The following is a 23,927-nucleotide window of genomic DNA, read 5'->3' on the forward strand; positions in this document are numbered from 1 at the left end:
CGCAGGGGCACTCAGGGCGTGTCCAAATCCACTTTTGCTATTTTAACGACGGAAAAAACTCTCTTAACGACCGGGCGCATGGTCTAAATGGGTTGTCCCTATTCTCTTAATGAGCAATATGTGTTTTTTGGGCGTAACGTGCAATAAACCAATCAGAGTCTCATCTTCCATTCCCTTTAAGAGCCTGTTGCGGTCGTGCCATGACGGATTTGATATTTACACGGCGGAATTTGGCAAGCGCAAGACAGAACGCGTCTCCGAGATGAAACGGAGCTGTTCGTGTGCGAGCACATAGATAGCCTAATTCTGATACATGCGATGACTGTCCATTATGACAAGTAGGCATTTTTATATGTAATTAGCCTCTAAAAAATTCTTATGCATTGCAATCCTTTAATTTTTAATATTTGGCATGTTTGTGTGCTGCTGTGCGTCCCTGTGTTTAATAAGCAGCGTGTACGCGTGTTGTGGACCCGCCTATACTAACACGCTCTTTAAAAAACAAAGAAAAAACATTGCGCCAGACTTTAGACCAGGTCTGAGTTGGTCTATGGCGCAGTCTATTTTCAGCTCCTTAAAATAGCAATGCGCCAGCAATGCGCCTGAACACACCTCTTTTTTAGACCAGCACGCCCATGGGCGCACAAATGGGTGCAAATGCATTTGCTAATTAAACGACGTTGCGCTGGATGGGAAAATGCGAACGGTGCCGGAATGAAACTAGCAAACACACTTGCGCTGCGCCTTGCGTCGCATTGCGCCGGGTGTATGATAGGGTCCTAAGACTTTTTGTTACGGTAATGAGAATGACAGGGTTTTTCTTGCATTATGGTAATGAGAATAAGATTTGTTTTTACATTAATGTGTATTTTTGTGTTGCGGTAATGAGAGTAAAAAAAATAAAAATTTCTTGCATTATAGTAATGTTAGTAGTACTCTTTCCTGCATTATGGTAATGGGGATATTTTTTTTCCTGATATTATCGTAATGAGAATTAGATTTTCTTCTGCATTAGAGTAATGAGAATGAGATTTTTTTCCCCTTGTATTATGATTATGAGAATAAGATTTTTTCTTAAGTTAAAGGTGTTTGACTTTTTTTTCTAGGCTTGATTGTGTTTATGAGGTGTAGTCTAACACGTGTTTCCTGTTTTTATGAAGCCCCTCCCTCAGAAATACGTGATGGGCTCAGATTGGTTAGCTGTCCCAGTATGTTCTAATTCACTAAACAGCCTAGTGCACGTTTAGAAACGTCACGCCCCTCACCTCAGCGGCATGCGCTTGTATTGTAAACAATGGCATCGTCAATATTGCTTATCTATATTAACCTGATTGAGACTCATGCACCCCTAGTTTTGACAGCATGGCAACAACTCTTCCTCTTCTCTAAAGCAGCGCAGCAAGGCCTCGCCCCCTTTGCTGTCTTTTCCCGAGGGCGGGATTTATCTGGGTTTGTTATGTCTAGGGCTGGGCGATATATCGCATGCAATTGTCATGCGCATTTCGTCAGTAAAGCCGGTTCCCTGATAAAGCCGGTAATCATGGAACCGGCTTTACTGACGAAATGCGCGTGACAATCGCATGTGATATATCACCCAGCCCTAGTTACATCACAAACCCGGGAAGTAACTTGTTGTAGTCCCTACGAGTCATTTTTGTAGGCGTTAAACTTCCATAATTTTAAAAGACCATTTGCAATTTTAATATCTCCATTTGCATTTCACTTTCAGTGTCGTAACTTTGCAGATATTGTTTATGCTTTATTTAGTTTGTTTATGTTATATTTTGCAGATATTGTTTATGCTATAGTATGCTATAACATTACACACTAACGTTAAAAAAGTGAAATCGCAATCAACCACCCCTTTAAAATAACGCCAATTTGAGGAATTTCTGTACTTGATTGTGAAGACAACTGTTACAGTGCAAAATCCTAATGTTTTTAGAAATAGGCTTTCTAGATGCAAAATAAGATTTTCATATTTTTGTTTAATTTTAGCGCAGAATATGACCTGAATATGTTATTGACAGGTTCCATGATATTCACAAAATTGCTAGAGAATATTTAGGATCAGATTGCAGTGCAGATTTCAGCTTCGGGAAACATACATCATGTAATTAGTGCTGAGACTGCAACGGGGCTCATTAAAACTCATCAACCTCTGAAGTGTTTCTACGGATCCTACTTCACTTAAGCAGAATAATAAGTAAACTGCTTACACCTCTTGAAATTTACAACACCTCTACAGTACATCCTCACTGTGTCACACATATCCACTGAAATATATAATAAAAATATGAGGCAGCACACAATTTAACAGTCTAAAGTTTGAGGTCAACAAGAAATGCATGCTTATTAACTTTCAGGTATTTGGCAATGTATATAAATATGCTTAAGTTGATTTTATTTATCCCCCTTCTCTCAGTCTTCCTGGCATGTCTATTTTTTATGATTGATTGTTTGGTAGAGATGCATAATGTCTGAAGCATAATGCGTCCCCCATCACAATAAATAAATTAAAAAATATGCAACATCGTCCCCAACATAAACACCCACACAAATTAATATTGGTTTCAGCAGGCAATAGTAGTAGGCATTAATTTCGCACTGTATTTGACACTAAACACTATTCATTCTTGGTGTTCAATGCTTCAAACAGCCAATGTTTTCATATCTTAGTTTGTTCTTCCTCATTTGACCTTCTTTAAAACAGATGTACTCACTCTCACAATAAATATTCATACAAGCATAAATATTACATGGCAGTCAAGTCAAGCACGGTTTGAAGTGTTTGTTCTGTGGCTCTTCACGCTGCACTACTATTTATTTGCACCACTTCTAGACACCCGTCACATGTTACATCATTAATTATTCTAAATGTAACATCCTATTTGAGTTTCATTCACATTATTAAATCATTATCATATTAGCACTGGTTTTGTTTTTAGCCCATATTGGCTGTGATAACTTAAGCTTGTATGTACAGTATGTAACATACAACTGTGCCAAAATGGACAAATTCAACCCAATCTAATAAAGGGACGGCTTTATTGTTGTTTCTTATATTTACTGTAAGTCTGGACACCACATTTATTACATGATATTTACAGCGTACTGAAGGAATAGGTCCCTCAAATCTGTCAATTACTCATCGTCAAGTCATTCAGTGAATAATGACTTAGATTTCAATCTGTTCCTCACATAAAACGAGTCCCATTAACTACTTTTATGATGATTTATGGTACATTTATGTTGCTTTTAGTCCATTTCAGAGCTTGAAAGCCTATAATATTTTCACTGAATTGGGAAAAAAAAAAACAGCTTGAACATTTTTCATCTCTTGTATTCTAGAGCATCACACAGTTTGGAATGACATGTCGAGTAAATGATGAACAGATGAAAAAATAACGACGTTCACTGTGTGATTCCTGTTTTCAGTCATGTGAGCGTATGAGAGCTCGATTGTTCTTAGGATGCTTTAAATAGCATTTGAGACATTACTTAATTCTTATAATGCTTAAATGAAAGAGTATTTATCATAATGGCGAAAAACCATTCCGAAGAATTTATGATATTGAAGATAACGACATAGACTTGATATGATCACTACTGAGTACAAACGCACTCACACTTCTGACCTCTGTCAAACACACAGCTATGGAATCAGTGCATATACAGTAGAAATGAGGGCTGTTTGGAAAACTGTACACATTTTGTTGAATGTTCATGCTGGCAGAGGCATTGAATTTCTTCTTCAGATGATGTATTTGACCTGTATGTCATACACTCACACACATACAGCACACATACAAACATGTAAACACTTTCCTGGACAGAGTGTTCATGAGAACGTTTGGCTACCAAAGATGAGTCTCCCGGATCTCTGAGATAATGTTACTGGCTTTCTTGAGCGCCTAAAGGAGAAAACAGAAAGAACAGCTTTAGTAACACAAAGCAAATGTCTTTTAAAATAAAATTTTGGCATCAGAAAAACATTTTGTTTCTTTGACTGTTCAAGCACCATCAGTTAATAAGAAACACTGCTCTTGACTCAACTTAGTTTCCATCTCTAATACACAAATACACACCAAGACTATACGCCATTTAAAAAATAATTAAAATAACTGGCTTAACTTATTTCTAAGTCAGTGTAAATATGAGTTTTTTGTTTAGATGTAGTTTCAGTTGGTTTAGAATAAATTTTAGTGCAACCTACTGATGAATCATGGTTTCTGTATTAGTTACTCTTAGTCTAGAGACTAATTCTTACTATTAACTACTATGACTTTTGTCTCAATCAACTTCTAATTTGCTGCTTATTAATAGTTAGTACTAATATGCTAGTAATATGCATGCTATTAAGCAACTAGTTAATAGTGAGAATTAAACCTTAAAATAAAGTGTTTACACACTTTCATTATGCAGCTTTTACACAAAAGTGTGTACAAACACATTTAGTGTGTAAGACTTATTCTCGGCTAAAATAGCTTCATTGTATTTTTGATTAGGTTACTAACACCTTGTGTACAAATTGTGTTACTACTACAGACCATTGAGTAGCTTGTAGCCTGACAGTCTGCAGTTTCAAAGTAGCTCCCCAACACTGATAGTTACTATGGTTGAGTATTTGTTGAAGACACACGCTGTGCACACATTATTGTGCTCAAAAACAGCTAGACGTCCTATAAGAGTACACAATGCAAGGCTGACATGCAACATTTGCTACAGTGCATCAGAACACCCACCACACACCAGCTATTAAGTGCAATGGATTGGAAGAGGTGTCTCGTTTTTAAAAGTCGGACTACTATTAACTAAGACGCCCGCCTTGATGAGTATGGCTGTTGTGGCGGTGCTTCAGATGGGATGGATTGAAAGAGAACTTTTATGAGAGTACACACAGCACAGAAGACTCTCAGCATGCGAACTGAGACACTGCTGCTAAATATATAAAACCACAAGCAGTAGTAATGCATTCAAAATATGCATTTGATTTTCTGTTCAGAAGCCATTAAAATTATAAAAGTTATAAAACTTTCATATCCCATTAATGAGTGAATGTGGAAATATTTTACAGTTTTGAATGTTACCATGTTATTACCAGATTACTAGCTTTTATTAATTTTTGGTTACATTTTATTTTAAGGTGTCCTTGTTACATTGTAATTATACATAGTACTGATTAACTACATGTACTTACTATATGGTTAGGATTAGGGTTTGGTTTAAGGTTACTTGCATGTAATTATGCATCATTTATTGCTATTATAGTAGTAAGTACATGTAACGTGTAACAAGGACACCTTAAAATAAAGTTTTACCAATTTTTTTTTTATTAGAAAAATCTTTCATACAACAAATTATACATTAAAAGTGTGATGCAAGAAAATAATAATTTATCAATATTTATCAGAATTTTTATTTGAATATATCATTGTATGAAATTAAAAAAACATGAGAATTACCAGAATTAAATGAAATGGTTTTTACTAAACTCCTTTTAACTCATGGCTGCTCAAAATCAGTAAAGATTTGCTTTTAGGTCTACATATTAATTGTCTACCAAAACAACATCAATATTAATCTGGAGTGTATTAAAACAAAACATATACATATTACTGACTTAATTTTTTACTCCTTTTCATGCAGCAGTGGTTTCTCAATAGGCATGCATATTCATGTTTACCAACAAAATTTAGTCCCAAAAGTGTTTGGGGAATAAGAGAAAAAAAGTTCAATATTTTTGAGAGAAACTCATAAAAAAATGCATAATATCAGGTTTAAAGCCTCAGTTGATATGCAAGCCAAAATGGCTACACACACAAAAAAGTAAATTTAAAAAATGGTTATATATCTTTAAAAATCTTAAATAAATAAATAAATAAATAGAAAAAAATAATGAATTATGTGTATTTTGATAGTCTTGGCCTATTTGCACAGCCTGGTTCCAATTCTAAAACCAATATTTTTTTTTTATTACTTTCTTCCAGGTCCAAGGTTTTAATATACTTCAAACACACACAGACGTACCTCCAGCATCTGTGCAACCTCCGTGCGCTGCTGAGCAGTTTCCTGAGACTCGATGAGCAGCTCCTGCAGCAGAGGCTGTTTGTAGAGCTGACCGACCAGCTCACTCTGCAAATGCTCCTTCACAAAATTCACCAGGAAATGCATCACCGTCTTTGGCACACTACAGAAAGCAGAAAAGCCCATCAGATGCGAAGTGACTCCTACTCATCACAGTTTTGTGGCACTATGAAACTGACCTGTCCTGGATGCTCTTGCGCACGATCAGGAAGTAGCACTTGATGAGCTGCTGGATGACCTCACAGTCCCTCTGCTCCCGAGTGCTCAGCTTGCGGGATGCTGGCACGGCCTACAGAAACATTTTCAGAAGTTCTTAGTCCTTCAGGCTTTTCTCTGAACGTGCAGGTATTGTTGGCTTCTGATAGTACCGTGTCCAGCAGGTTGATGGCTTTAGTGGGACTCCCAAATCCCGGCATGGAGCCCTTGTCCTCTGACGGCATCTTCTCATTCTTCCATCGCTTGCCTCCATCCCCAGCCTCCGCCTGTGAAAGAGAAGATAAAACAAACGCTAATCCTCTTTGGATTTGGAGAGTGAGAAAGACGGCGAGACAGAGAGAGGTTCAGTACCTGCTGGCTGTTGACAGATGCAGACACTTGGGCAGCGTCTGTGAAATCAGGATGTTTGGTGTTTATATAGGCCAACTCGATCGCAACCAGATTATGAACCTGAGAAGAAGCAAACAGAAAAGTTAACATGATGAAACATTTTCAGAATTAGCCAAAACTGTGCTCTGAATGTGTCATGCGCTCAGGATTTTTATATATTGTGTGTGTGTGTTTGTAGAATTAAAATTCTGCCTACCCTAACCCTAACCCTAACCCCAACCCTAACCCTAACCCTGATATCAGTAAGGCAGATGTTGGTATCGATCATTTTTTCATGTTACCACGAAAATGCAATATTACATAATTACATTTTTTTTTTTTTTAAAAATCACTATACTATTGATAATAGGCATTGGACTTTTTTGCCTGTGGAATTTTGGAGAAATGGCAGCACCTTAAAATAGACATGAATCTTATTATAATTTGATAAAGATTACAATTAATGGTGTTGTTAGAGTTAGTGTTGGATGATGGCAAAGCTAAATGATATGTAATAATGGGGAAAATAATCATGCACATAATTAAATATCCAATACGGCTGATAACAATAAATTTATTATATATATATTTTTTTTTAATTATAATATTTGGTGATATTAATAAGGCAATAATTATTTTAATGTTACCACTGATAACTGATAAATGGCCAAAATTAACATTATACACTATTTTATCTCAACAAATTTAGAATACAACACTAAACATTTAAATCAATTATGACATGGTCACATTTACCACAGTTTTTTGGATTTTTGGGTGAAATCCAGTTATTTCAATAGAAATCAACATGATATGAACTTTGTGTGAGGGTGAATCATTTCTCCACACAGATTTAGCAGTGGTTTCAACTTAATTTTTAACTCACAATCAATGTGAATTTAGACATTACAAAAATATAAAGTATTGTATGAAAAATGCATATTTATTTTGTTATGATTTGTTGAAGATTGTAAAAATGTAAAAATATGGGGAATAAGCATGTACAATTATATATCCAATACTAACCATGATCCTAATAACCTCATACTGTCACACTTTATTTTAAGGTCCAGTTCTTAATCATGATTAAATGACTGTAACACACAGCCTCCAGGCAAGTGGAAGTGGTTGGTGTGACTGTGCAGCTACAGGCGTGTGCTCCTACCATCTCATTGGTAATGGGCAGCCGTTTCCTGAGTAAGCTGGTAACCACCTCCACAATCGAGTCATGCAGTTTGGGAAACCGCAAGAGCTCTTCGGACATAAACACATACGCACATACATACAACAGGTCAGCTTTCAATTATTCATAGCATTTATACACTTCCTGTGTGGAAGCATAATATCCACAGAACACATTTCTGCATCAAAACTGTTCTCCGCTTTCCCTCCAGCACACATTCTGACATTAAATTGATGTATATCATAAAGGAAACTGAAAAAATGTTTAATGTAAAACAAATGTACATAGTGAAGGCAGCAGGACAGAAAAGATAAGAGCAGAATGAGGAGCAGAATCCTAATGCAGGCTGTGTGTATGTGTGTGTGTGTGTGTCAATCTCTTGTGCCTGTAAAAAGCTTTCACTCTCCTCTTCACATTTCATTTTGTAGAAATGGGAAACATAATTTGTCTTGCTTGGTTGAAATAACAGAGTTGGATGGACTATGCAGAAACTGAGTCACAAAATGCACTACTCAAAAATGGTACTGGTATTGATGGCGCAACCACATTAAAGGAAAAGTGCACCCAGAAAATAAATTTGCTTGAAATGTACTCATCATCAGACCATCCAAGATGCAGATGAGTTTTCCCTCATCAGAACAGATTTGAAGAAATTTTGCATTGCATCACTTGCTCACCAACGGTTCTTCTGCAGTGAATGGGTGCCGTCAGAATGAGAGGCCAATCAGCTGATAAAAACATCACAATAATCCACACCACTCCAGTCCATCAGTTAATGTCTTGTGAAGTTTGTGAGAAACAAATTAAGACTTTTTTTTTTTTTTTGGCAAAAACAGATAACTCAGTTTTTATTAATTTCCATAAATCATGTTTTTATTGTTCATTTTTTAGTTATTATTTATTCAAAACAACCCATCTGCAGTTTGATTGATATTAATTGGAATGCAGGATATAAAAAAAAAAAGAAAAACATTATTTTTGAACATTTTTAAAAACAGACATCTGTTTTTGCAAATGAACTCTTTGAATAGTTTTTTACTTCAACCCATTGCTTCCAATTAAAATAAACTCGCTCTGTCCATAATAATGCTTTCTCCAGTGAAAAACTTGTTTTTTCAAATACGTCCTTGGATTTTAATGTGAGAGGACAACAAGGAATGGACTTTTTCCCTGAAGTGAGTGTTATGTATTATGGACTCGTATTTTGGGCAGAAGCGATGATTTAAAAGTTAAAATGACTTAATGATGGATTTGTTTCTTAAAAACGCAGTTTTTGGCTTCACAAGACATTAATTGATGGACTGGAGTGGATTATTGTGATGTTTTTATCAGCTGTTTGGACTCTCATTCTGACGGCACCCATTCACTGCAGAGGATCCACTGGTGAACATGTGATGTAACGCTACATTTCTCTAAATCATCTACATCTTGGATGGACTAAGGGTGAATACCTTTTCAAGAATTATTTTATTTTTTTGAGTGAACTATTCCTTTAACATCTAACTACATGTTATAATATAAGCGTGGATGCTCTGCATCAAATATTAATAGTCAGTGAAGCACCTGTGTGCTGTAGGCAGAGCAGTGCTGGATGATTCTCTGAAGTTCCTCATGTACGAGCTCCACACAGCGCAGGCTGGGCTCCTCCAGTCTCTTAATCTGTTTCTTCACCAGCAGCTCAAAACTGACCTCAGGAACAAACAGCGCCGGCCGAGGACCCTACATCCATCACAACAACCAAATACAATCAGCACACATCTAGTCTGCATCTGTTATAGAAGTGTTAGAGTGTGTCCACAAATTCTGAACAATAATCTTCCAGTGCTTTACAGCTATTATTGACAATCATAATTTAATAGTGACTGCACTCACAGAGAAGCATTTCTACCAGGAGAAATATTTCAGACTTGAAAGAAAGAAATATACACACTACCAGTCAAAAGTCTGGAATAATTCAGCTTTAATTATTAAGACTTAAATATGTGTAATTTTCAGCACTTATTTAATCAAAAATACAGTAAAAACAGAAATACTGTAAACTATTATTACAATTTAACATAGCTGTTTTCTATTTGAATATATTTTACAATGTAATTTATTCCTGTGATGTAAAGCTGAGTTTTCAGCGTCATTACTCCAGTCTTCAGTGTCACATGATCACTCAGGCATCATTCTAATATGCAGATTTATTATCATCAGTTATTATTGGTATTCAATTAATGATGTTTCTTATTATTAATGTTGAAAATAATTAAATGTTTGTGGCATTTTTTTTCAGGATTTGTTGATAAATTGAAAGTACAATGAACAGTGTTTATTTTGAAATATAAAGCCTTTGTAACAATTTAAATGTCTTTACTATAACTTTTGATCAATTTAATGCATTAATGTATTTTTTCTCTCTGTAGTTTATTAACAGTTTTCACGAAAAAATATTAAAGGGACAGCTCACCCAAAAATGTAAATTCTGTCATTAATTACTGACACTCATTTCGTTCCAAACCAGTAACAGATTTGTTCACCTTCAGAACACAAATTAAGATATTTTTGATGAAATCCGAGAGCTCTCCAATCCTCCACAGACTGCAATGCAACTGAAATGTTTCCAGACCCAGAAAAGGACATCAGTATAGCAAAGCTCTCGGTATTCATCAAAAATACCTTAATTTGTGTTTCGAAGACAAGTGAAGGTCTTATGGGTTTGGAACAACATGAGGGTGAGTAATAAATAGAAGAATTTTCATTTTTGGGTGACCAGTCCCTTTAAGCTGCAAAGCTGTTTCCAACATTAATAATAATGATCAGAAATGTATATTAGAAATGCATCAAGTCAGTATATTAGAATGATTTTTGAAGGATCATGTGACACTTAGGACTGGAGTAATGATGCTGAAAATTCAGCTTTGCATCACAGGAATAAATTACATTTTACAATATTACAGTTTTTACTGTATTTTTGATCAAATAAGTGATCATAAAAGACTTCACTCAAACACATTAAAAACATCTTACCAATACCAAACTTCTGAACAGTAATACTACAGACATTCCTGTCCATTTTCAATTACTTTTTAAAGATTTTATTTATTTTAAAAATGTAAAATTTTTGGAGGCCTGGAAATTTGTTAAATTCAGCATCTATTTGCAGAAACTGCACACTTTACTTCTAAGAAAATGAAAAAAGGAAGTTAAAGTACAGAATATGCTTATCTGTACACAAACACACACATGCATGCATAAACATGTAAATATCATACCGTAGCATTTCGAATAGCTGTGAGAACATCTAGCTCATTGAGTCCTCCAAGTGGGTCAATAGACTGCAGGGTTCTTCCAAACGTCTCGTGGAATATATAACAGATACGCGCTCCTCCACATCTGCAATTAACACATTCACACACAATCCATAAAAAATTTAAAATCAGGCAGCTTGTTTGGGATTCACAGGCACATTGGCACACAGGCCTGGAGTCGGACCCAACCGCCCAGCCAGAAAACGTCAATACGAAGCACTTAATTAATCGATAGCTGGTGTGGATTTAGCCAGATATGAGAGATGAAGAGCATTTCATCCAGCAGTGAACAGGGTGTAAATAAAGAGCTGGACAGATTATCTGCCTGTCAGATTCAGCCAAGCAGACAAAGTAAACATGGTGTGCTTGGTATCTGTTTCGGTGTGAATATGACAGACTGAGACGCTACTGAAGTCACAGAAAAAAAAGATTTAGCAGGAATGTAGCCTTGGTAATGACAGTATGTCAAACTCAATAGCATGGTGTAAGAAGGCAACCTTTAGTAAGTGGCTCCACAAATAACAGTTATGAGGCATTCTTTGACTGTCTGATGCTCATTGTGCTCATAAATGGCAAGAGCTTTCTCAGATCACAAGCTCAAGCCTAACTGGTTGGTTTTACTAAACTTTTCAATGGGATTCCTGTTTTTCAGTTCCCAAGTTTAAAGGGACAGTTTACCCAAATATGTAAATTCTGCCATTGTTTACTCATCCTTCACTTGTTCCAAACCTGTTTGACTTTTTCTTTTGCTGAACACAAAAGAAAGATAGGTTGAAGAATGTTGATAACCAAACAGTTGACGTCAGCCATTGACTTCCACTGAATGGAAAAAATACCTTGCAAATCGATGGCTACCATCAGCTGTTTGGTGGAGGGTGAGTAAAAGATGATAATTTTAATTTTGAGGTGAAAGTCCTCTTAAAATGATAATAAAGACGTGTGCTATACTATTAAGACTTTTTATGCCCTTAAAGGTCCCCTGAAGTGCCTTCAAACACGCAGCATTATTCTATGTGGTGACCTAATTTCAACTGAAACAAGAAGAGAAGGTGGGACATATCTAGCAGCCCCGCCCCCTTTTAAAATAGCCAAAAGTATTTTGTTTATATCTGCTCGGGCCAGAGCCAGTAAAGCTGCATTTGACAGCCACAGTCAAATAGATTACCCCCTAGATTCAATATGAAACTCTTAGTAAAACAAAATAGTGGTCATAATCATGCTGAGGCTGTGTCAGGGCTCCAAACAAAAAAATCGAGTAAGGAGCCATTGGCGCCTATAAGAAAAAAACTTAGGAGCCAGATAATTTTTTTAGGTGCCACAGAATAAACGTGTTTTATTTATTTTATGATTATTATTATTTATTTATTCACATTTCAACATTTCAATCATACTGTCATGTGTTTGTCTCATCTTTTCTTGACTTTATCAGCATTTTAATCCATCTTGTAGATGACCTGGGAACTAAGGTTCACTTAATGTGGGAACTAAATGTCTTTTTCAGCTTGAAATCTACAGTCACAAAGAATTGTTCATTACACAGAGTCTGTACCAGTATCATGGAGCATAAGCATCACTTGGCCACTGAGTGTAGCTTGTGCTCCTCCTACATGAGACATTTCAGTAAGTTGTACTGTAGGATCTCTTATAAAATAGCCTACCTTTTGATGTTAATTCATGTTCACTATGTACTATATTAGTAAAGAGAAAGATTAAATGGGTTCACTTGCCCTTGAACTGAGGCGCTAAAGCGACCGCACCTGCCCCATTAAGGAGCGCCAAAACTGTATTGTTTGAATTTCGATATGAATTCGGAATAATTTTAAAGCTGGTACTTTTTATTAAAACGTTACAAAGCACAGAGGGTTTTTTGCGATTACTGGACGGCAGGTTGCAGTTCAAATAATGAAGTTCACGCATTAAAAGAACACAGACCAAGATCTTGTTTAGAAGAAGCCATATTAGTAATTATTATAAACGAGAATTGATAACAATATTGCCAATATCCACACAGCTGACAGCTTTACCTGTTCTAGTTTGTTCAAGTTGTGCACGAAATAGACGCTGTATTTTCTGCACTTTCCCTTCTTACGTCTCCGTCATTTCTCACTCGCTGCACAGCGTAGCTGCGTTTATCAGACTGTGTGCGGCAGAGATGAGGAATGTCTGAAACTCTCTTTTTCCACTAAAACTTTGATGCGCATCGTCTCAGTTTAATACGTGAACATAACAAAAGATTTGATCGCAAAACAATTAGGAAAAAAGGCATTACATTAAATTTTAAATATTTAAATATTTAAATATTAAATATATGCCCAGATAGCAATAACACTCGGGCTGATTCTGGCTGAAATGCGTCTCTGTCGGTTCAGTCTCGGTATCGGTGAGAAGATAATGGGCCAGAGCCGCGCCGACTCTACAAAACACTTCTGGCTGACAGACGGCTTTCATCTCTATGGACCGATCTCGGCTGAAAGCTGTTGTACACGCGGCAGCTCCACACTCGGTGTAGTTGTGTGTATTCAGGGCCGTAGCTGGGGTTTGCGGGGCCCCGGTGCAGGTTGTACCAGTGGGCCCTGTTTGAAATTGTTACATTTGTTTTTTCATTCTATTTATTTATTTGTGCTACTTACACAATGTTTAAGTTTTTTCAAGTTTGTAGGTGTCCAGGTACAGAAACCGAATAATTAAATGTAAAATAGCACTGCATAGTCTTCACTGTAAAAATTGAATATACAATCAAACCAAAATTTATTCAGACACCTTCAACATTTCTCACATTATCACAGTTTATTTGCTATAATTTACAAAATGTCAGATAACTTTGATAGAAAGGTATGTAATGGATTACAATCAACCAAAAAATTCAGACAACTGTTGGTATGACAATATTTACACAGCTATCAATACTTTGTAGACTAATTACCAAGCAGTGCTTAATTTTGTTCAGTCTGTGGTGTGAAAAGGTTGCACTAGCAATTCAGGAAAAAACACGTTAGCAAAAAATGGTGAGGTCAAAGTGTCTGAATGATTTTTGGTCCCATTTTTTTTATCAATTTCACTAGTAGTCCACTGTATGAAGAATTTTTGGGTATAATAGGCTATGTCACAGTTCGCTTTATTTTGCTATACTCACTTACATAAATGAACTATAGTGTCCTGCACCCACTAGTAAAACAATATAAACAATTATATCTGGTGTCTGAGAAATTTTTGATTTGACTGTGCATTAATTCTTGTTAAAATTACAAAGTAATTCAGTCAAGAGCAGTGAGTGATATTTTTTCTTTCATTTTCTTGGATTAACATTACAGCAGCTAGTAGCTAAATTAGACGCGGTCACTTTAAGAGACAATTAATGCATCCAATATAATACACATCCGATTTTGTTTACTTTCACTTAAGACATAACCGAGAGTTTTTTCGAACATTCTTTCGAAGATGGGTATTTTGACATATTTTGTTTGTATTTGTCAGTACAAGAGCAAAAATAGGCAAATTCGGTGTTCAAGCGTTTTGAGACACGTCTCTCTGCGGGAGCCCTGAACACCGCGGTGCTGAATTGGGCTCTTTCACATCTTTTTCTGTTTGTTCAAACAACTGCGATTTGTATTTGTTCGTTCAGGCGCAGGGGGAACTTCGAGGAGCACGTCAGAAAGGAGAGCTCGGAGACGCGGCTCTCTGCGTGCGCACCGAACACAGCTAACCAATAACCAACTACTAAATTGACAATTTCCGCGTCTTGTGTTTGAATGCTTTAAACTCCTTTTAGTGTTTAAATTGGCAAGTGGCAAGGCTTAAAAACACGTGAAAATGATAAGCTTTCGTGACGACACGCAGCAGTGGCCTGTCAACTGTCCTGATCGTCTTTTTAGGCTGGCCTCAGCCAGACAGTTGAGATCCCCGGGGGCCCCCCCTCAGCCGTGGGCCCCTATAATCGTCACCACCTTTCACCCCACTAACGACGGCCCTGTGTGTATTAACCTTCGGCCCGAGTTCGTTTTATCACAGATGGGGCGCTGCTAGAATGAAGCAAATCATCCGCCTTAGAAAACTTTTTTAGCGGTTAAATCATGAGGAGCTTTCGGCGGGTAGTCGCCAGTGGCGACCTCAGCAAAAACGTCACTCGCAAATTAATATTTATGGTCGCAAATGCGACTGTTTTAGTCGCAGTTTGGAGCCCTGTGTGTAGTTGTAAAAGTGTTTAATATCTGGACCGGAGCCAAAGTCCAGATAAGACTGTGTGCGCTGCCGCAGTTCGCGTGACACAACGTGAAACCAAACCTCATTTGCCCCAATCGAAAGCATATTTAAACTGTTTGGATCGTTCCCTATCACCTACATTGTGCACTATGAGCCTTTCACTGTACAGGAAATACTAAACTGTGAACAAGTGACTGATCTCAGCCGGTGCTTCAGTGTCTATCTATAGTGCAGGAGGCGGGCGCTTTGGTTTCTAGAGAGCATTTGATTGGTCAGAATATTTGATGAGAAGATGAAGTACGATGTGACGTCAAATAAAATTGTCAAGCTGTTTTGGCGGAAGTGACGAACTGCAAGCTTTGAATGCTTATATCTTCTAAATGAGAATTTTTTCACTGTTTTGGAGCACACTGCCTTATAGATAACCTTAAGACTAACGTATTGATACCAACACCTAAAAAAATTTAATTTTGATTTCATGGGGACTTTAAATTTGATAAAAACTGAATTTAAGACATTATATGGCCCTGCGTGAACCCTGAAAAATTACGAGGTTAAAACATTTTTTAAACATTGAAACATACATGAATGAATCGTTCACAATAAGATCAATTTAGACAATAGATAGGGTCCATTTTTATTTCATGTCAACTTTAAAACTTAAAGGTATGAAGTATCTATTGCCTATATTATTTAGTTTTTCTGTTGAGTGAAGCAACACAAAAATGGGCAAAAAATTATTTGTGGAGGGAAAATAGTCATGAAAAAGCTATTTTAAAATAAAACCCATATTTTTCTACACTGGCTGCTTACAACCATGAGGAAAAAAAATGTGGCCTCAATGGCAGAAGGCAAAAAGATGTTACACTTCTTGTATGCTTGTGTATGTATGTATGTATGTATGTGTATATATATATATATATATAAGGACTGGGCAAGTTAATTAACGCATTAATTAATTAACGACAACAATTATTTTATTGTGCATTAACAAAATATCGTCTAATTATCGTTATCGATAAAATCACAGAAAATTATTGAGATATAAGTTTTTGTCAATATCGCACACCCCTAATTTATGTTATTTAATTGATATAATAATTTATTGATAATAATTGTTTAAATGAATATAATAATTAACAATTCTGACTCATCCGGTTTCCTAAAAATAGTTTCAAGGCTGAAATGTAAAGAGAAAACTTGTATCTGTACTGTAAACTATGCTTTTTACAGTAATTTTACAGTTTAATATGATACTATAGACACTGCCCTACCCCGCTCATATGATATTAATTTTATTTGTGCAGGTCTTAAAAAAGGTCTTAAAAAGTCTTGAGCTTAAAAACCCTGCAGAAAAAAAAGATGAAGTGCTATGATATTGACAGTATTGATTATCACTAGACAGCAAATGCTTGACTTCTCTGCTCCTCAAACACAAAAAACCATTAGCCTTTAATGTTTTCGTTTTTTCTGAGTAAAGAAAAAGCTGTACTTTCAGATGTCCGAGATGCTGCTGCAACGAACGTGGCATCTGAGGACTGCTGCAGTAGTTTTTGCTTTATTTGATGTTTCATTCATCGCATGATCCCTCTTATGTCAGCTTGAGAGCTGTAGTTATGACCATGTGAGTTTGTGATGCTGTTTGTGATGTTTATTTTAACTATTGTGAAGTGAAGGCTGATTAAATGATAATAGAATTTTAATTTTTGGGAGAACTATGCCTTTAATGTAGAAAGACCTTTACAGGCAATAAGAAAAACAACTTGTTTTGCAGAAAAAAAAAAACCATCCTAAAGCATGGTGGTGCAGGTACTCACAGTTCAGAGGTCTGGATGTGTCTGGCAGTGCCTTCGATGGTGTTGCAGTAGTCGGCGGCAAACTTAGTGACGATCTGCAGCAAGGTGGCGCTTTGGTCTTCCACTGGCTGGCCGCAGCTGTTGAGTCGGGACTGGTACTGCGCCGTGAGCACCGTGACTCGCGTCTTGAGCTCCGGGAGACAGTCTCTGATGTGATGCATGAGCAGTCGGCTCAGGGTGCGAGCCAGGTAGCGTGAGCCGCAGCGGGAGGCTAATGATGGGTAATGACGCTGCAGGAACACCTGCTCGTCTTTGCAGGAGTCGGCAAGACTCTTTTGGGTGTTCAAGTCATGTTGGCTCCTGGTGAAATAAAAAAAAAAAGATTATAGGACTGGACAGTGAAAAGTGGATAGAAGCCTGAAAAATTATAATAGAAGTAGGAAGGCACCAGAGCACATCCAAATTCACTGTTTGCTCAACATCCGGTGTGATTAGATACTTTCATCGTGCAGGTTTTAGGAAGTATCTAATGCTACTTATAATATCCCATAATCCTCTGTGTGTGATTCGGTGGTAGGGCACAAACACAAAACTGCATCTATGTACTTGGTTATCTCTAAAGCTCAGTTGATCATTAAAACATGATGTTATGCAGCCTTGGTCTCTTCCTTTCAGGAATCAGGAACCTTTCAAAAGAAACTTTTGAGAAATTATAATTACATTTTTTTTTATTTATTTTTTTTATAAATGAATAAAAAACTCACAGTGGCAGTGAAATTATTGACTGTTTACAGTTTTTGAAAGTCTCTTATGCTCATCAGGGCTGCATTTATTTAATTAAATTTACAGTAAAAATGGTAACACTGTGAAAAATTCTTACAATTTAAAGCAACTGTTTTCTATCTTAATATATTTTAAATGTAATGTATTCCTGTGATGGTAAAGCTGTATTTTCATCATCATTACTCCAGTCTTCAGTGTCACATGATGCTTCAGAAATCATAATAATATGCTGATTTGCTGCTCAAGAAAAATTTCTAAATATTACCAATGTTGAAAACAGTTGTGTTGCTTCATATTTTTGTGCAAATTGTTATTGTCTTTTTTTTGATGAATAGAAAGTTCACGGTAGAATTTCAAATATAAATCTTTTATTACATTTTGAATGTCTTTAATGTCAATCTTAATGCATCCTTGCTGAATAATAACTGGTGGTGGTTGAGGAGATTCCCCCTCTTTCATATAAAGCGCTTTGAGTACACAGAAAAGTGCTATATAAATTTAACAAATTATTATCATCATCATTATTATTATAAAAGTATTTAATTCTTTTTTAAAAACAAACCTTATTGACCTCAACGTTTTAAAGGCTGTGTATATGAAAGGTGGTTGGAGGGATTGAAAACAGGTTGTTTTAGAAACAGAGCAATTTATTATTATTTTTTTTCCTTTGAAAAAAGTGCACAGAGTCATTCATAATAAGAGCAAGAAAGGCTCAGTAAGACATAAAATCAAGTTGCTATTGATTTCATGTTGACTTTAAATATAGAGATTGCTGAAATCATTAGGCATGAATTGTTCTTTGACAAAAGAGCTTGACTTTGACAAAAGTGTCTCCGGCTCTTTTATTATTCTCACAGAGAATTGCTAAATTAATCTGCAGTGCATTCTTATAAGAAAGAGCTAAACTGAAAATTGTTAGTATACTGCCCACTACTGGAAAACACAAGTTTCTACCATGTGAATATGTGTTGTGAATGGTTGCTAGGGCATTGCTAGGTGGTTGCTAGGGTGTTTCAGTGGGTTTGGTGTATTTGCTTATTGCAGGGTTTCTACACCAAACCCAGAGAAGTTCAATGCACAGGATTTTAATAAAACTGCAGTGCTAAACTATTACTTTTATGGATTACATCTGGTATACTTTCACACTTGCACTCACTACATACATTTAAAATACATGACATTCAAAATAATGTCACTCTAGTCTAATAAGGTTTGTTATATTATATATTTAATGTTGAAGATTATCAGGCAGTAACCTCACTTGTGAAGTATTTGCCCATATAACAATATTTTAAAAAAATTTTCAGCATTATACAGTAGTCATCTGTAATCAGTAGGGCAGTCATCTGCAGTGCAGATCCACTCACACGTTTCTACGTGTATCTTGATTTGAAAGAAAACAGCGCATCCTTGTGGCGCGGATGATACAGAAGAGCATACACAGCATACGGTGATATGGAGAGACACAGAGGAGACTGTTAACAAAGGAATTGCTGAATAAAGTTATTATTTTTGTTTTCTCTGCTTACAAAAAGTGTTCCTGTCGCTTCATAATGTTACGGTTGAATCACTGATGGCAGATGGAGTATTCTGATGATGTCTTTCATACTTTTCTGGACCTTGACACTGTAATTTATTTGGCAGTCTATGGGACAGTTACAGGCCTCCCGGTTTTCATCCAAAATATCTTAAATTATGTTCTGAAGACGAACAAAGCTTTTACAGGTTTGGAACGACATGGGGGTAAGTGATTAATGACAAAATTTTCATTTTGGGATGGAGTAACCCTTTAAATTTAATAATAAGGTCAGGGATTAATTTGAACCTCTGACCTCAAGTATGAGCAACAGTAACACTGGTGCTTCCCTTAGCAAACACTACAGATAAAACGAAAATGACTGACCAATATATTGAACTAAACACTTCTTTTATTTGTCGCCAGTGCTTGCTTTCCATAAACACTCTCTTAGGAAATCTTCAAGTGCTTTCCTGTTTGACTCCTCCAAGAGAGCGTAGGATAACACTGAAGAGACGACGGCCTGCAGCTACGTCTGATTAACTTAACGAGAGTCGAGAAATGAAAAGTGTCACTGCAGTTCTTCTCCCCAACTAAATTGCCTCCTGTATTCGTACAGGCCCTGAAGGACATGCTAAAGCCAAAGCTAAATAAACCAGTGATTTATCTCAAACTCGGCTCTCTGGTAGCTGATAGCAGGAAGACATGGTACCCTTGGGTGCCAGTGCATGAATAGACAGGGCAGGAGAGGATAACAGCGTAGGGAATATTACAGTCGCTGCTGCTTAGGGTTATGATCGAGGAACTCCAATTGCAAGAGAATTACACTGTTAAAATATTGCAATGCTTTTTCACATGGTTGATTAGGTTTCTTCTGCAGTCAAAAGGGCTGCATGCTGCACTTAAACTTAAGGTGCACTTAAAATGTTTTCCAAGGTTTCATGTGCATGTTGTGATGTAGTTTAACATGGTCATTTTCCGCCCCCCCTCGCTGATGCTTATGCTTAAAAAGGCTGTTTTTGCTGTTCTGCCTCAAGGACTTCATATGCAATTAAGTTCTGTAATGATCTACTCGGCCTCGTGAGAAAAAACAGACTGCACCTTTGCGAAATATGAAATACGTTGCTGCAGGTCCAAATTGGTGCATTTTCGAGGTGAAATGACCACCCATGCTGCTAAAAGTGCTAGAGGCGTCTATGATTTTTGCAAAAAAAAAAACAAAAAACAACAAAACATCAAAAGTTCATATCTTTTTCAATTTTGAATTTTTATTTTTTTTTTTTTTTTAGGTAGAAAATCTTTAAACTACATTTTAAGTGACAGAAAAAAAAATACATTGTAACAGACAACTTTTAAATTGTCAATTTTTTTTTTTTATTACTCATACAGTGGTGGCCAAAATTATTATATTTTCACCAGCTGAAATAAGAGGATAAGAGACTGTCAAAAATATTACTTATTATTAAATAAATATTTAATACTAGAAAATATTAATATACATAATTGCAGTAAATTCTTTTGAACAGTAGTGTTTCTGTATCTGAATTTTCTATACACATTATATATAATTTAATAATACTTTAAACTCATATTAAACAGCTTAAATGAATTCAAATACAGTGGACTAAAAAAAAATACTAAAACTCATATTTAATTCACAGTTTAAAAGTAGGCTTCATGTACATGATATGTGTAATAAGAAATGTGTAATTATTGCTTAATAAACTAAAGTTGCAATAATTATAGAAATAGTATTAGTATTACTTACGTTCTACTAAACAATAGTAATATCTTCAAGTTAAACCAAACTTTTATTTTGACGGGTTGCCGTGAAAACCTTTATATTTCTGCGTGTATATGATAAGAGGATAGAAGTTCAGGAGATGCTGTTCATGTATTTATGTCCTCATTTAGTGAGAAGCGTCACGAATGGTGCATTATTGCATCATATTCATATTTAAATAGTCCTTTGGCTGCTAAATATTTAGAGATACTATTCCATATTGCAATTTGATTGAAGTGTAATGACCTAGTTTTTATTAATTCATCCAAACTATGAAAAATTCTGTGATATTCCGCGTTAGAAAGGAAATTCAATTTTTATGACTGGATTCGACGATTCTGTCTGCGTTTTCAATCTTAGAGCCCTCTACAAGGGGAGATTATTAGTGAATAACAACTAAGATATCAGTCTGTTGCTTCAGAGATTGAATTTTGGATCTGAAATTGTATTTTAAAAGTTACATTTAAAGTCCAGATAGGGTAAGAGGTAATAGTGTGGCTGACCTGTTAACCACACCGATGATGCCCAGTCTGACGGGTATGATCCGGCCCAGCAGCACCTCCAGAGCATCTGTCCCCGCGTCCATCAGATCCAGCTTACTCACCACCAGCAGCGTCCTGCGACCTGAGCGCACACAGCCAATGAATACACTCCCTTCCCACAGTGCTGCTCAGTGTGTGATAACCACATCTGGACATTCCCTGCATCTCACTCACCATCTGTGTCCACCTCTCGTGCCAGTTTAAGGGCATCCGATGTGGCGAGGTCAGAGTTTGCAGGAGAGACACACAGGATGAGGGAGTTGGGGTTGGAGATGTAGGACAGAATCATCTCCCGGACTTGAGTCTCGATATCTTCAGGCTGGTCACCAACAGGGACCTACTCAAAACAGATCACATCACGTGACAAAGAATGAGCGGGTGAATGAAGCAATTAGGGCTGCAACTGGTTGTAAAAATCCAAATAATATAATTAATTATTAATATGTAATAAAAAATCATTTTAACCCTTTATTAAAAATGCAATTCCACATCCTGCCCAATGTTGTCTTCCAAACAATGTGCAATTTGAAAGCTCTGAAAACAAATGCAGTGAATGCACCTACAGTATTATGTGGAAATAAAGTGACGCTTTTATTTTTGTTTTTCATAAGGCTGAAAACCTGAAAAACTACATTTAATGTTGTTAACAAAATGTATTAAATCAGAATTACTGCATTATGTCACCTGTGTAACATAATGCATTTTGCTTAAATGTTCACTTCATATACAAGAAATTATGTTTTTCTTCAAATGTGACATGAATGTATTTTTTGGATTGAAATACATAGGGCAAAATCTATAAAGATATTTAGATGTTTATATTATATTTTCAAAACAAATGGGCAAAAAATATATATTGGTAGAAAATAAAGTTACACATATATATACTGTATATGTGTGTATGTATGTATGTATATATATATATATATATATATTATTCTTTGCTGTATTGGGTGCTCTGTCTGCTTGAAACAAATACACAGACGTTCATTCAAGTATACAGAGATTTGCTAGCTTTCAAGACTAGCCGCTATGACAAATTAAAATAATAGCATGACCTTTTAACATTTAGAGATAAGGATACAACTGTTAAATAGAAGTATAGACTTTATAGTACTCAAATAACATGCTGAATTGACAGTATTTGATTTCAATAGGTAACATAAACTACTTCTGCTTTTTATCCTTAAGCAAATGGTTTTGTTTGCATTATATGCTAAACGAACATGTCCAGTCATTGTGCTTACCTTAGTGATGCCAGGCAAGTCAACTAACGTCAGACTGAGTACGTTAGGGGAATATATCTTCAGGTTAATGGGCTCTGGACTGATGCCCTGGGGAGGAAAAAGAGATCAATTAAAACAGGAACCACAAGAGGATGTCAAACTATATGAAGTGCTTCCACTGCACCTTATTATTGGTACAGCGATCTGTTTCCTCCTCGATCTCTTTCCGGATTTCACTGAAATCTGTGAAAATCTGAGCAAAGAGAAAAGCACGTCTCAATAGAGTGGAGGCTCGTGACAAGCTATGACGTACTCTGAATGACCTATTTCTAGAATCAAAAACTCCAACTCTTTAATTACCTGGTTTTTGCAGTGAAGGAAGGTGCCCCATTCTTCTGCTTTGATACCTTTAGAAGATCGAGAGAGAAGAACACAAGCTCACAAGACAACACAAATCAATATGTGTGACACTGAACCCATAACCCATACAAGACCTCAACGGAAATAAAAGCTTTTTACAGGCGAAGAGAACTGACGTGAACGAAATGTGAAATCAATTGAAATGTTGCAGTGGCCACATACATTAGTACACAACTGAGAGAGTGAAGCCCAAACGTGCATTTCCTCTAGTCTCAAAGTGCTGGAAGAACACCAGAAGGATTTAGAAATGAAAGCATAACAGATGGAAAAATGATCTAGGTTATAAAGAATGACATTTGCAAAACAGAAGACGGAGGAAGAGCTGTGGGATGAGAAGCATGCAGAAGAATGAGACAGATGAAAACAGAGACCTGGAAAACTGTTCTGGCTGTTGTGTTTAGCTCCATTCCCTGAGAAAGCACAGAGAGGACAGCAGAGAGCGCGTTAGGAGGAAACGCTACTGTAAATGGATTAGAAACAAATTTACACATCCACACTGTCAGAGAGCGGATG

The 23,927-nt window shown here is 36.3% G+C and overlaps 1 protein-coding gene across 5 annotated transcripts in view; it reads right to left on the minus strand.

Annotated features, from left to right (window-relative positions):
* Positions 1-1,554: 1,554 nt before the first annotated feature.
* Positions 1,555-23,927, minus strand: part of si:dkey-32e23.4 (dynamin-1-like protein) — a 26,711-nt gene continuing 4,338 nt past the window's right edge. For 4 of the 5 annotated variants that reach the window (XM_042730180.1, XM_042730179.1, XM_042730178.1 and 1 more), the window contains exons 4-18: positions 23,786-23,824; positions 23,355-23,401; positions 23,179-23,247; positions 23,016-23,102; positions 21,943-22,105; positions 21,730-21,850; positions 17,166-17,504; positions 11,113-11,233; positions 9,419-9,574; positions 7,838-7,927; positions 6,655-6,753; positions 6,456-6,569; positions 6,267-6,376; positions 6,031-6,190; positions 1,555-3,914 (exon numbers count right to left, since the gene is read on the minus strand). In XM_042730180.1, coding sequence (XP_042586114.1) covers positions 3,858-3,914; positions 6,031-6,190; positions 6,267-6,376; positions 6,456-6,569; positions 6,655-6,753; positions 7,838-7,927; positions 9,419-9,574; positions 11,113-11,233; positions 17,166-17,504; positions 21,730-21,850; positions 21,943-22,105; positions 23,016-23,102; positions 23,179-23,247; positions 23,355-23,401; positions 23,786-23,824 — 1,772 coding nt within the window. In that variant the 3' untranslated portion in view covers positions 1,555-3,857. The remainder of the gene's footprint in view (positions 3,915-6,030; positions 6,191-6,266; positions 6,377-6,455; positions 6,570-6,654; positions 6,754-7,837; positions 7,928-9,418; positions 9,575-11,112; positions 11,234-17,165; positions 17,505-21,729; positions 21,851-21,942; positions 22,106-23,015; positions 23,103-23,178; positions 23,248-23,354; positions 23,402-23,785; positions 23,825-23,927) is intronic. The other variant, XM_042730182.1, reaches the window with a different exon arrangement.

Source organism: Cyprinus carpio, chromosome B8, assembly GCF_018340385.1.
Source record: "Cyprinus carpio isolate SPL01 chromosome B8, ASM1834038v1, whole genome shotgun sequence".
In the NCBI taxonomy this organism is placed as follows: Eukaryota; Metazoa; Chordata; class Actinopteri; order Cypriniformes; family Cyprinidae; genus Cyprinus; species Cyprinus carpio.